We start from the raw sequence: 11,485 nt of genomic DNA, 5'->3' as shown, positions 1-11,485 counted from the left end.
AGCATTTTATGTAGTATGCGGTGCTTTCTCGCTGTACATATGAAGCTACTTATTGCCAGCTGTTTACTGAGGGTTACCACTTTCTTCCACCGACCTCATCGACTGAGAACCCAGATAATTCAAAGAACTTAAAACCGAATCAGAGTGTACATTATTTGTTTCATTATTTATTTCCGTCACTACTGGTTCCAATTATTCAATGACAAAAACCCCCGAATATTTCAAGCGTTTTCATTCCATCACAAATCCAACTGTGGGAAATATAAACTGAAAGGGTGGTATAGATAGCTCTATTACCATCATTATTCTTAAATGAATTCTGCTGCTTTGTGGAAAAGACACTGCCAAATTTAGTTATACATAACTTTTTTAATATGGTATTTTAAAAGTGAACTATAATATAAATTCAGTTAAAATAATCATTCTTCCGCCGGCAAAAAGAGGCCTCACATTAAATTTTAGTATGACTTGGTCATTTCCGAAAGCATTAACATGATTCTCGAATCTTTTAGAAGCAACAAACACTTAGCGTTAAATATGATCATTTTAGTCATCTTAAGGCGATTTCGATTCATAGAAAGTTATTGAATACTGGCAGCAGTTCAAAGGAGAGTCAATGACCGACACTGGGACACGTAGAACGAAAATCAACCTAATAACAAGTGAAATGGTGAAATAACTAATACTGATTGAAACAACGAGTAATACTTTTTGTGATTTACGATGAAACTAACGTGAAAAAGGAACGGTCGCGTTTAGAGAGAGATGCTTTAAAGTGGCTCTCCGTCTGCCACTGGACTGGAAAATTCAAAGTTTAGTAAATATTTGTCTTAACGCTATGTCTTTAAATCGGAATGTTCACTCCGCAGAGGAGTGTGCGATCATGTAAAACTTCCCGACAGATTAAATGCGTGTTTAGAAGCAGGAATCGAACCTGGATTGTCGCTTTCTGTGGGAAATACTTTTTTAGGCGAAGATCCAGGTTCGACTCCGCGCCACAAAAAGTATAAATTCTGTTGGTTCAGAACATGAACCGCGATTGTACTTTTTTTTTTACCATTTACGAACAATTACTAATTTTCTACAGGGAGTGCGGGACACACACAACACAAATGGATACTTCGGCAAACCAAATGTGAGAAGGTAAGAAGAAAGAGACACAAGAGAAACAATAATTAATAAAGCATAATACAAGGTTACTCTCTTACTGCTTCAAGAATCACTAATAGAATTAGGAACATGTCAATAAGAATTATTGTATAAAGCTCTGAGCATTTTAAATGCATACTTAAAAAAAAAACAAAAAAAAAAAACACGATTCGATCGTGTACTGCTCACCCTTAGGCGATTAGTGGACAAAAATTTTAAGCATAGAACTATGTAATCTCAGTTGTGAGTCTCGATTAACTAAACAGTGTGCACAATGGCTGCTTGAAAAGCAAATGAATTTAATACAGAACCTCCCAGTTAGCTCTTGGTTGCGACTGGCAGTGAACGAGAAAATACCACAGATCTAATCTGTCAGGGAAGTTTTGACTGCTACTGTCGTTCCCCGTTTCAGTTCTTTACGCAAGTCATCATTGATGATGATCAAATGAAGCACCAACAGTCACTTTTACAATTCAAGGAAAAACAGATGTCGAGTGTTGACGCTTGTCTCTAACGGCTACGATCAAATGTAAAATAATATGCAAATTACTAATGTGTCTTCCAGTGAACATTTAGTAATCTGCGTGACTTGCCTACTGTCAAGGCACAGGTCAGGCGCGAGAGAATGAATAATGAGCAAATGCGCGCGTTGTGTGATAAGTCAATAAGTAATAGTAGTGCTTTGCCGTTGGGGCCGGCTCGCTTTAACACAAGAAATTAGGGTTCAAAGTCTCATTAGAGACAGAGCACAAGCTAGAGTTGAGGAAAGAGATGGGCCTCGTCCCAGCATTTGACTGAAGAGAAATGTATGTTGTGAAACTGTTGCCCCGAAACAAGTATTTGTTAAAGGTCCCAGTTCAACGCCAACAGCTGATGACAAATGCTTCTTTATTTCTGCCAACTGCAGTCCTCGGACGATCATCAGATATCACAACACATTTCAAACAATTTCATGACGAAATAGGATCTGTAGCATGAATTAGCACAAAATCCATCATATATCGCTGCTGTCTTATAGTAAAATATATTAGACTGTCAGTAATTAAATATATTTACTACATGACAGCAGTGATTTTTTTGGATTTTATGCTAACTGACGCCGAAGTTTTTATACCTCCATGTAAGCTGTTTTAAATGACTTATAATGCCCGATGATCCTCAAAGGATAACCTGGTGATAATATGGAAGTATTTTTTTATCAGATATTGGCGGTGGTCTACGGCGTTTTTAAATGACCTGAGCGACACAAAGAAGGCACCTAAGTCCTGAACATGAGTGGCCATACGGGGATTCGAACTGAAAGAGGGTCCAGTGTCAGTTTTCTTAAGTAATTCTGCAACAAAAGTGCTGACCGAGATGCTCAAAATTTGATCAGATTCGAACACGTAAGTGACTGAAACATTTTTGGGTGTTACGTCGGATAGTGTTGTAGCAACTGCACAATATTTCTACGAGGAAGTTGGTCGTGATCTTCTGTTACAGTTAAGTCGTTGCGGAGATAATAATCATTTAATGTTCGGTCGTTCTAACAACACAGAGGAAAAACAAAGAAGAACTGTTCGCAGAATTGAGAAAGCTGAAGGTACCATTCCGTACAAGCATTAGTGGTCTTTTATTACAGAATGATCAGTAGTTCTTAGATGCGCCATAAGATTTATTTTAGTTGGAAATTTTAAAATTTGAACACAGGCCTGTAAAGAAGATGCAGTTACCATTTTTAGTGGTTAGTTAACATAAATGTTCTTTTAAAGTGTATGATATCCGCCGTTCACTGCAGAAATTATTTGTTTCAAAATTGCAATTTCGGCCTCTGGGCAATTTTCAAGTAGTACTGCAAGATTTTGGTTCAGCAAATGTCAGACTTTATAATACTCCGCCATGTATACATGTCATCGTCAAAAATAACCCTTTCCACTGTAGAAATACGGTAAAATCGAACGAGTGCGAAGCTCCGCACATCGTGAAATGATGTAGATTACGTGAAATGTTACCAATGTTAACATCCTTCATATAAATCACTCCAAATGAATGTTTTAAAACGTTGTTTACATGTGGAAGGAAAAAAAAATCTACATGACTGTTAACCCCAGACCACGATAAGTTGGTATCTGTGTGTGTCGCAGAGACTAGCGGATGCACGAATCTGTTTCTAATTACTTTTTTTTTGAAAAGAAAAGACTGATAATTACTTCTATATTTAAAAACTAAGAAACTTTTACTTTTTTGTTAATAATGGAGAATTATTTTTAGTAGGCTAACACGTGCAATTATATGTTTTTCAATGAGCTCTTTTGTGATTATTGTGAATAGTTTTCCCACGCTGAAGCGCAAATAAAGCGGGAAAAAATTTGAAGTGCGGTTACCATAACATCATACGACGCAACTTATAAGAGGTTTTGAGGGAATACATGAGATGAATTCGCAGTGGCGAATATGGACAACAGTCGGCCTTACAGTGGGATGACAAAATGAAAATTTGTGCCGGACCGAAACTCGAACTCAGTTGTCCGGCTATCATGAGCAGTCGTATTGCCTTAGGCTATCCGAGCACGCTTCACAGCCAGACCCAAACTTCTACATGTCGTCAACCTGAGCTTACAGATCTGTAATGCAGGGTGTATTCCCGAACAGGGGAGACATTTTAATTGAAAGTCGATTGCCCGGTGTCGGCGGATAAATGCGGTATTGCTGTGCCTTTATGTTTAGAAGTACTGTGCAATGACGTACTTTTCAAGGAGTTCTTACGTCGGGAAAGGGGCTAACAAGGAACAAGTAAGTGACTGTTGGTGCCTCGTTTCATCTTAGTATAGGTATGACTTAGCATAGTCTCCGATATGAACAAAATAAATAAGATTAGTCTATTGAGGGGGAGCGCGTTACGGGGAGAGGTCACCGGGACGGGCAAGAAAACGCTCCGCGGAGCCTCTGCTATGCAATGACATACTTTTCAAGGAGTTAGTACGTCGGGAAAGGGTCAAACAGGGAACAAGTACGTGACTGTTGGTGCCTCGTTTCATCTTAGTGTAGGTATAAGATTAGCATAGTCTCCGATATGAACAAAATAAATAAGATTAGTCTATTGAGGGGGAGCGCGTTACGGGGAGTGGTCACCGGGACGGGCAAGAAAACGCTCCGCGGAGCCAGAGGCGAGGTTACCGGGCGCTCAGGCGTCGGAGATCTCGGTGATGGTGACGGCGCCGGTGGCGGCGAGGTGGTGCAGGCGGCGCTGGTGCAGCTGCAGCGACTCGTAGTAGCGCGACACCAGCGCCTGCTCCAGCCCGGGGAACGCCGCCCCGCCGGAGGCGGGCGCCGCCGCCCCCGGGGGCGGGGGGGACGACGCCCAGCCGCAGTCGCCGCTCACCACGTCGATGTCGTCGTCTTCGCTGCCCTCCGCCGCGAAGGTGCAGCGCTTGGTGGGCGGCGCCGGCGAGGACGAGGCGGCGGCCGTCGTCCGCGGAGGGTCGTCGGGAGCGAGCAGCGACGCCACGTCGAACTGCCGCTTGCGGCTGCACGGCTGGTGCGGCGCCGCGTGGTGCTGCAGCGTCGTGTGCGACGGCAGCGTCGGGAAGGCGCCGGCGGGGGGCGGCGCCGCGGCGGCCCAGCACAGCGGGGGCGAGGCCGCCGCCGGCGGGGGCGGTGGGGGCGGCGGCGGGGGCGGCGGCGGGCTCGGCGACTCGGTCCCGTCGTCGTCCACCGCCAGCCCCATGTGCCGGCGCACCTTGCGCTGCGCTTTCCGCCTCCGGAAGTCGCCCTTCTTGAAGTCCTCCACGTTGGCCGGGTGTATCGCCCAGTAGTGGCCCTTGCCGTTGGCGCTGCGGCCCGCCTTGACGAAGCAGTCGTTCAGCGACAGGTTGTGGCGTATCGAGTTGCGCCAGCCGGGCCCTCGCGTCCGGAAGTACGGGTAGTGGTCCAGGATGTACTGGTAGATGTCGGACAGCACCAGCTTGGTGTCGGGCGAGCTGAGGATGGCCATGGCGATGAGTCCGATGTAGCTGTGCTGCGGCTTGGGCTCCTCGGGCTGCAGCACGCGCGGGTGCTGGCCGTGCAGCAGCGAGAAGGCGGCGACGCGCGGCGCGTAGGCGGCGGCGGCGGCCGCGGCCGGGTAGCACAGCGCCGGGTAGTGCGGCGGGAAGGCGCGCGCGTACTGGTACAGCTGCAGCCGGTACTGGTCCGACTCGTGCAGCGACTTGAGCACCGACAGCGGGTACGGCAGCGGCGCGGGGCCGGGCGCCGGCGGGCCCGCCGCGGCCACGCTCGGCCGCTCGTTGCTGCACATGGCGGAGCGCTCTGACTGCCACTGCGCCGCGTGCGCGCCGCACCTCGCCGCCCTCGCCCGCCGCTCCGCGCCCGCCATTGGCCCGCCTGCCCGCCAATCCCCTGCCGCCGCCACGCCCCGCGGCGCCATGTTGCGCGCAAACAAAGCGCTGTTTGGGTAAATACGGTCTCTCCTCCCCCACCCCACCCGCTGGCAACTATTTTCAAACTGGAGCAGCCGGCCGACACGGGAACCCCTCGGCGTTCCCAGCGCAGCGCGCGCATTGAAATCACTAATAACCACGTAACGCTGCCGTCCGCTTTGTACGCCGCCCCTAATGGTTTATTTGGAAACATGTATTTAGACTCGTCGCTAAAAGGATTAACGCGGCCGTGGACAGTAGCGTCGGCCGCTACAGAATATTCTAGTTCGGCACGTACGCCCCTGCTGCAAACATGACTTGGGGTCAAAATTATATGGTCCTGCATCTGCAGCTGACACGTCTGTATCAAATCATACACAAACGAACCGCTCACATGTGCTATTCAATATTAGACCTTATTGTTTGATCCACGATGGACGTTGTTGAACTACGTGTCCAGGACAGTATTACGGTCTACAGACGCTCTCATACAACTTACTCAGTTGCTACTGCTTTAGAGCCCGCGGAAGAAATCTTTCGTTTTCTTTGTTCCGTATCTTCATCTTCTCTGTTTCTCTTTAACACGTTTTTATTATTTAAAGGCCGTCGTGTTCGCTGTTGACTGTAGAAATTTTTTATTTAACTATTGCATTATCGTCCTTTGTACCATTATCAAGTGGCACTGCAAAAGCTTTTGCATCAGCACATATCGGACTTAAAAATCCTCCGGCATGTACAACTGTCGTCGTCAAAACTAGCCCATTTCACTATAGAAATGCAGTAACATTAACCTTGTGTGATGCTCTGCACATCGTGAAATGATTTAAATTAATTACTTCACGATGTACGGAGCTTTGCGCTCGTTTGATGTTGCTGTATTTTTATAGTGGAATGGTTTAGGTCTGACGATGACATGTATACCAAAACGCTGAAATTGCAATTGTTAAATAAACAATTTCTACAGGCAGCGGCGAATGTGATGTCCTTTAACAATTCTGCATGACTGTCAATTCCGACCACGAGGAGTTAATACATAATTAAAATATCTATAAAAATTTGTGATAAAATCTTTTAAAAAATTGTAGAGTCTGCTTGCAGCTGTTAATCCTTATTTGTTGTGGGATCGAGGTACAACAGGTTTCGCGATAATGAATCGCATCTTCAGTCTTATCTGGCAGGATTGCATTAAGCCAATACGATCTTCCGACGTTCTATAAGGCACATACACTGGCAACATCAAATGCAACTGATATTGAAAGATCCATCAATAACCTAGATAATTACGGATCACCTCTGAGAGATATACTAATTTGGACTGATGACCCATAATTATCTAAGAATATGGATCTTTCAACTTCCATTGCATTTCATGTTGCCAGGATATGTAGCTTACAGAACATTGGGAGATCGTATTGGCTTAACGGCTTATTGTAATTCAGCCAAATCAAAAAATGTGGTTCGTTATCGTGAAACCTGTTGTACCTTGATCCCACAATAAATGAGGATTATCAGCTACAAGCGAACTCTACAAATGTATTGAAGATTTTACACAAAATTTTTGAAAATATCTCTTAACTATCTACAGATTAAGCTGCAGTTGCCCATATAGAAAGATAATAGAAGTTAATAAGTTTTTATTAGGTCGTTTTCTCCTCTGTCTGTTAGTCTGCACAGCCGGCTGAAGTGGCCGTGCGGTTAAAGGCGCTGCAGTCTGGAACCGCAAGACCGCTACGGTCGCAGGTTCGAATCCTGCCTCGGGCATGGATGTTTGTGATGTCCTTAGGTTAGTTAGGTTTAACTAGTTCTAACTTCTAGGGGACTAATGACCTCAGCAGTTGAGTCCCATAGTGCTCAGAGCCATTTGAACCATTTTTTTGTTAGTCTGCACGATACAAATTTTGAAATTGATTTTAGAGTAATTTCCCCAAGAGCTAGAAACTGGAAACATTCAACATGGCTCAGAAACGCCAGCAGTTGCTTTAGTGTTTTACAGTGACGCAGCATATTATCCAAAGTATTTTATTTATAATAACACTGGCCACGGAATTATACCGATGTTAACTCGCTTTCTTGTCTGGTGTGTGGAGACTGGCCACGGAATTATACCGATGTTACCTCGATTTCTTGTCTGGTGTGTAGACACTGGCCGCGGAATTATACCGATGTTAACTCGCTTTCTTGTCTGGTCTGTGGCGGAGGGTACTTTGTTCATTACTGCCATTGCCCTGTATTTCTGTTCCAGTCGCGAATATTTCGCAAGGACGATTGTTGGTAAGCCTCTATATGAGCCCTCTATATGAGCTCGAATGCCTTTACTTTATATCTTCATGGTATTTTCGCGTGAAATATGTAACAGGAAGCAACGTATTGGTCGACCCAGATAAAATAAACCTGAAATTTACCACATCTCGCTGATGTAATCTCATCAAAATGTTTGAAATTGACTGGAAAATTTCACGCACGCAAGACAGCAAGAATGAATCTAATTATTTAAATGAAATAAGTTTTTAATACACCATGTGTTTATTGGAGAGAAAAGTATAAAGTAATATCTTCTCGCCTATACAGATTCATAACCCCACACGGATGGTCTTGAATATCTGTGATCGTGAAATTGTAATAACTATGGAAATATGTGTAAAATTCAAAACGAAAAAGTGAGGCGCATGCAATACGTAATTGATAAACAAATGGTTCACCTCCTTACTGTTATCTATTACATGCACCACACGGTTTTCGTTTTAAAACTTACAAGTATTTCGTACTTACTAAAAAGCGGAAATTTTAGGAACTATCTGAATGGCATTAGGGTCTGTATTGAGCTAGCAGAAATCATTTACTTTTTAGTCCGATTTAAAAACGTGTTATATTAAAAATAGATTTTTATTTGAATAATTAATGAACACCGATATGAAATTGTGTAGTAATTTAACGAATAATGTAGTCCACAGCATTGTGTTTTCAGACTCACCGTCTATTTTAAGAAATTTTACACGCTAGCTTGAGCGGACCTCTCTCTGTGTTCGCTAATTGCATAACTACCGGGAGAAGACAAACTAATTATTTATTTTTGGACAAATGAAATGCAGACGGAGGTAGATGTAAAACTGCTCAAATAAGCGCCTAATTGAACAACAAAGAATACTTGAGGGACAGGATACGACGAACGGAAACAAAACTACAGAACTAAAAGGAAAGAGTTATATCTACATGACTACTCTGCAATCCATGCTTGACTACCTGGCAGAGGTGGCAGGGAACGTGCGGTCTCTACTAGGTGAAATTTTGTATTAATTTTTTAAATGAGCCATCTCCCTTCTGACTGGTTTGATGCGGCCTTCCACGAATCCGTCTCTTGTGCGAACATCTTCATCTCAGAGTAGCACTTGCAACCTACGTCCTTAATTATTTGATGATTGTGTTCCAACCTCTGTCTTCCCTTACAGTATTTACCCTCTACAGTTCCCTTTATTACCATGGAGGTTAATTCCTGATGCCTTAACACATATCCTACCACCCCGTTCCTTCTTCTTGTCAGTGTTTTCCGTATGTTCCTTTCTTCGCCGTTTCTGCAGAGAACCTTCCCATTCCTTACCTCATCAGTCCAACTTATTTTCAATATTCTTCTGTGGCACAACATGTGAAATCATCGGTTTCCCTTTACTTCCGGTTTTCCCACTGTCCATAATTCACTACCATTCAATGCTGTGCTCCAAATGTACACTCTTAAAAATTTATTCATCAAATTAAGTACTATTTTGATACCAGTTGACTTCTCTGTCCGTGCTAGTCTGTTTTTTATGTCCTTTCTACTTCGTCCATCATGGGTAATTTTGCTTCCAAGGTACAGAATTCCTTAAATACGTCTACTTGATAACCAATTTTGGTATTCAGTTTTTCTTCTCATTTCTGCTACGTCTCATTACTTTTGTCTTTTTCCGATTTACTATCAGTCCATAGTTTGCACTCATTAGTCTGTTCATTCCATCCAACAGATCCTTTAATTCTGTTTCACTTTCAGTGAGGACAGCAATGTAATCAGCGAATCCCATGACTGATATCGTTTCACCCTGAGTATTAATCCTGCCCTTGAAAATGTCTGTTATTTCCGTCATCGCTTCTTCTATTAATAAATGAGACAGTAGTAGGGAACGACTGTATCCCTGTCTTGCACTCTATTTAACCCGAGCAATTCGTTCTTAGCCTTCCAGTACTATTATTCACTCTTGGTTCTTGTATGTATTGTAGCCCTTATCACCTATTTCCCTGTGGCTTACCCCTTCTTTCTCACAATGGCGAACATCTTGCACCATTGTCACATTGCCGAACTCTTTTTCTACATCGATAAATCGAATGAGCGTATACGGCTAGAGACTTCCTGAAAAATATTTAACTGAATATTACTGTTCAAATCTTGTTCAAATGTTAACGTTCAAATACTTGCATGGTAAGTTGTTATACTTTGGATTTTTTGCATAACGTAAAGGCTATTTCTAATAGGGCGTGAGTCGTGAAACCTTAAGAACCATTTTTCCAGAATCGACTGACAGAAATCTGAACCGTTATTTTCTTAATTAGTTTTGTACCCTGAGTGGGGGTCTATACGAGTAGCTCATTTAATTGCATCCCGCTAAAGATTGTAGCGGAGCCGTTTCATAAAACGTATAACCAACAACTCTATGACATTCCCCGCGCGCAGCTCGTGGTCTAGTGGTTAGCGTTGCTGTTTCTGGATCACTGGGTCCCGGGTTTGATTCCCCGCCGGGTCGGGGATTTTCTCGGCCCGGAGAATGGGTGTTTGTGTTGTCCTCGTTATTTCATCATCATTCGGGAGGCGGGGCAGTGGAAAAACTGGGAATCCGTGCGGACGCTGATAATCGCCCACTTGAGCGCCCCACGAACCAAATATCATCGACAACAACATTCGGCGCACAGCTCAAGAGGCGCGTATATTGCTCTGTAGTCTATAGTTATAAATACGAACTTTTTGCGTTAGTAAGATGTCGGATTTCATGGTGTTTCCTTCAGTTTATACTGCAGTTGCCATCTTACCTCCGAAGAAGTCTGCCACAGTCGTAGACGAAACATCAGGGAACTGCTTTATACAGGGTGAGTCACCTAACGTTACCGCTGGATATATTTCGTAAACCACATCAAATACTGATGAACCGATTCCACAGACCGAACGTGAGGAGAGAGGCTAGTGTAATTGTTTAATACAAACCATACAAAAATGCACGGAAGTATGTTTTTTAACACAAACCTACGTTTTTTTCAATGGAACCCCGTTAGTTTTGTTAGCACATCTGAAAATATAAACAAATACGTAATCAGTGCCGTTTGTTGCATTGTAAAATGTTAATTACATCCGGAGATATTGTAACCTAAATTTGACGCTTGAGTACCACTCCTCCGCTGTTCGATCGTGTGTATCGGAGAGCACCGAATTACGTAGGGATCCAAAGGGAACGGTGATGGACCTTAGGTACAGAAGAGACTGGAACAACACATTACGTCCACATGCTAACACCTCTTTATTGGTCTTTTTCACTGACGCACACGTATATTACCATGAGGGGTGAGGTACACGTACACACATGGTTTCCGATTTCAATTACGGAGTGGAATAGAGTGTGTCCCGACATGTCAGGCCAATAGATGTTCAATGTGGTGGCCATCAATTGCTGCACACAATTGCAATCTCTGGTGTAATGAATGTCGTACACGCCGCAGTACATCTGGTGTAATGTCGCCGCAGGCTGCCACAGTACATTGTTTCATATCCTCTGGGGTTGTAAGCACATCACGGTACACATTCTCCTTTAACGTACCCCACAGAAAGAAGTCCAGAGGTGTAAGATCAGGAGAACGGGCTGGCCAATTTATGCGTCCTCCACGTCCTATGAAACGCCTGTTGAACATCCTGTCAAGGGTCAGCC

At 43.9% G+C, this 11,485-nt stretch overlaps 1 protein-coding gene across 1 annotated transcript; it reads right to left on the bottom strand.

Annotated features, from left to right (window-relative positions):
* Window positions 1–4,312: 4,312 nt before the first annotated feature.
* On the bottom strand, window positions 4,313–5,554 carry LOC126095492 (forkhead box protein C1). Its single transcript, XM_049910281.1, has 4 exons — window positions 5,291–5,554; window positions 4,769–5,248; window positions 4,619–4,684; window positions 4,313–4,537 (listed from the first exon to the last, which is right to left on the bottom strand). Exons 1-4 carry the CDS (start codon window positions 5,552–5,554, stop codon window positions 4,313–4,315), a joined length of 1,035 nt encoding a protein of 344 aa, XP_049766238.1.
* Window positions 5,555–11,485: the final 5,931 nt, after the last annotated feature.

The sequence above is a fragment of the Schistocerca cancellata genome, chromosome 8 (genome assembly GCF_023864275.1).
Source record: "Schistocerca cancellata isolate TAMUIC-IGC-003103 chromosome 8, iqSchCanc2.1, whole genome shotgun sequence".
Lineage (NCBI taxonomy): Eukaryota > Metazoa > Arthropoda > Insecta > Orthoptera > Acrididae > Schistocerca > Schistocerca cancellata.
Note: the sequence above shows the minus strand (reverse complement) of the source record. Positions and strands in the feature narration are given on the sequence as shown.

Bases quoted from the DNA above. Each gene is read 5' to 3' on its own strand.
- LOC126095492 (XM_049910281.1), bottom strand. From the start codon at position 5,554: ATGGCGCCGCGGGGCGTGGCGGCGGCAGGGGATTGGCGGGCAGGCGGG. The intron at 5,249-5,290 runs GCGCGCGCCTTC...CTGTGCTACCCG, and splicing joins GGCTGCAGCTGTACCAGTAC to GCCGCGGCCGCCGCCGCCGC. The intron at 4,685-4,768 runs GCCTCGCCCCCG...ACGACGCTGCAG, and splicing joins CACCGCCCCCGCCGGCGGCG to CACCACGCGGCGCCGCACCA.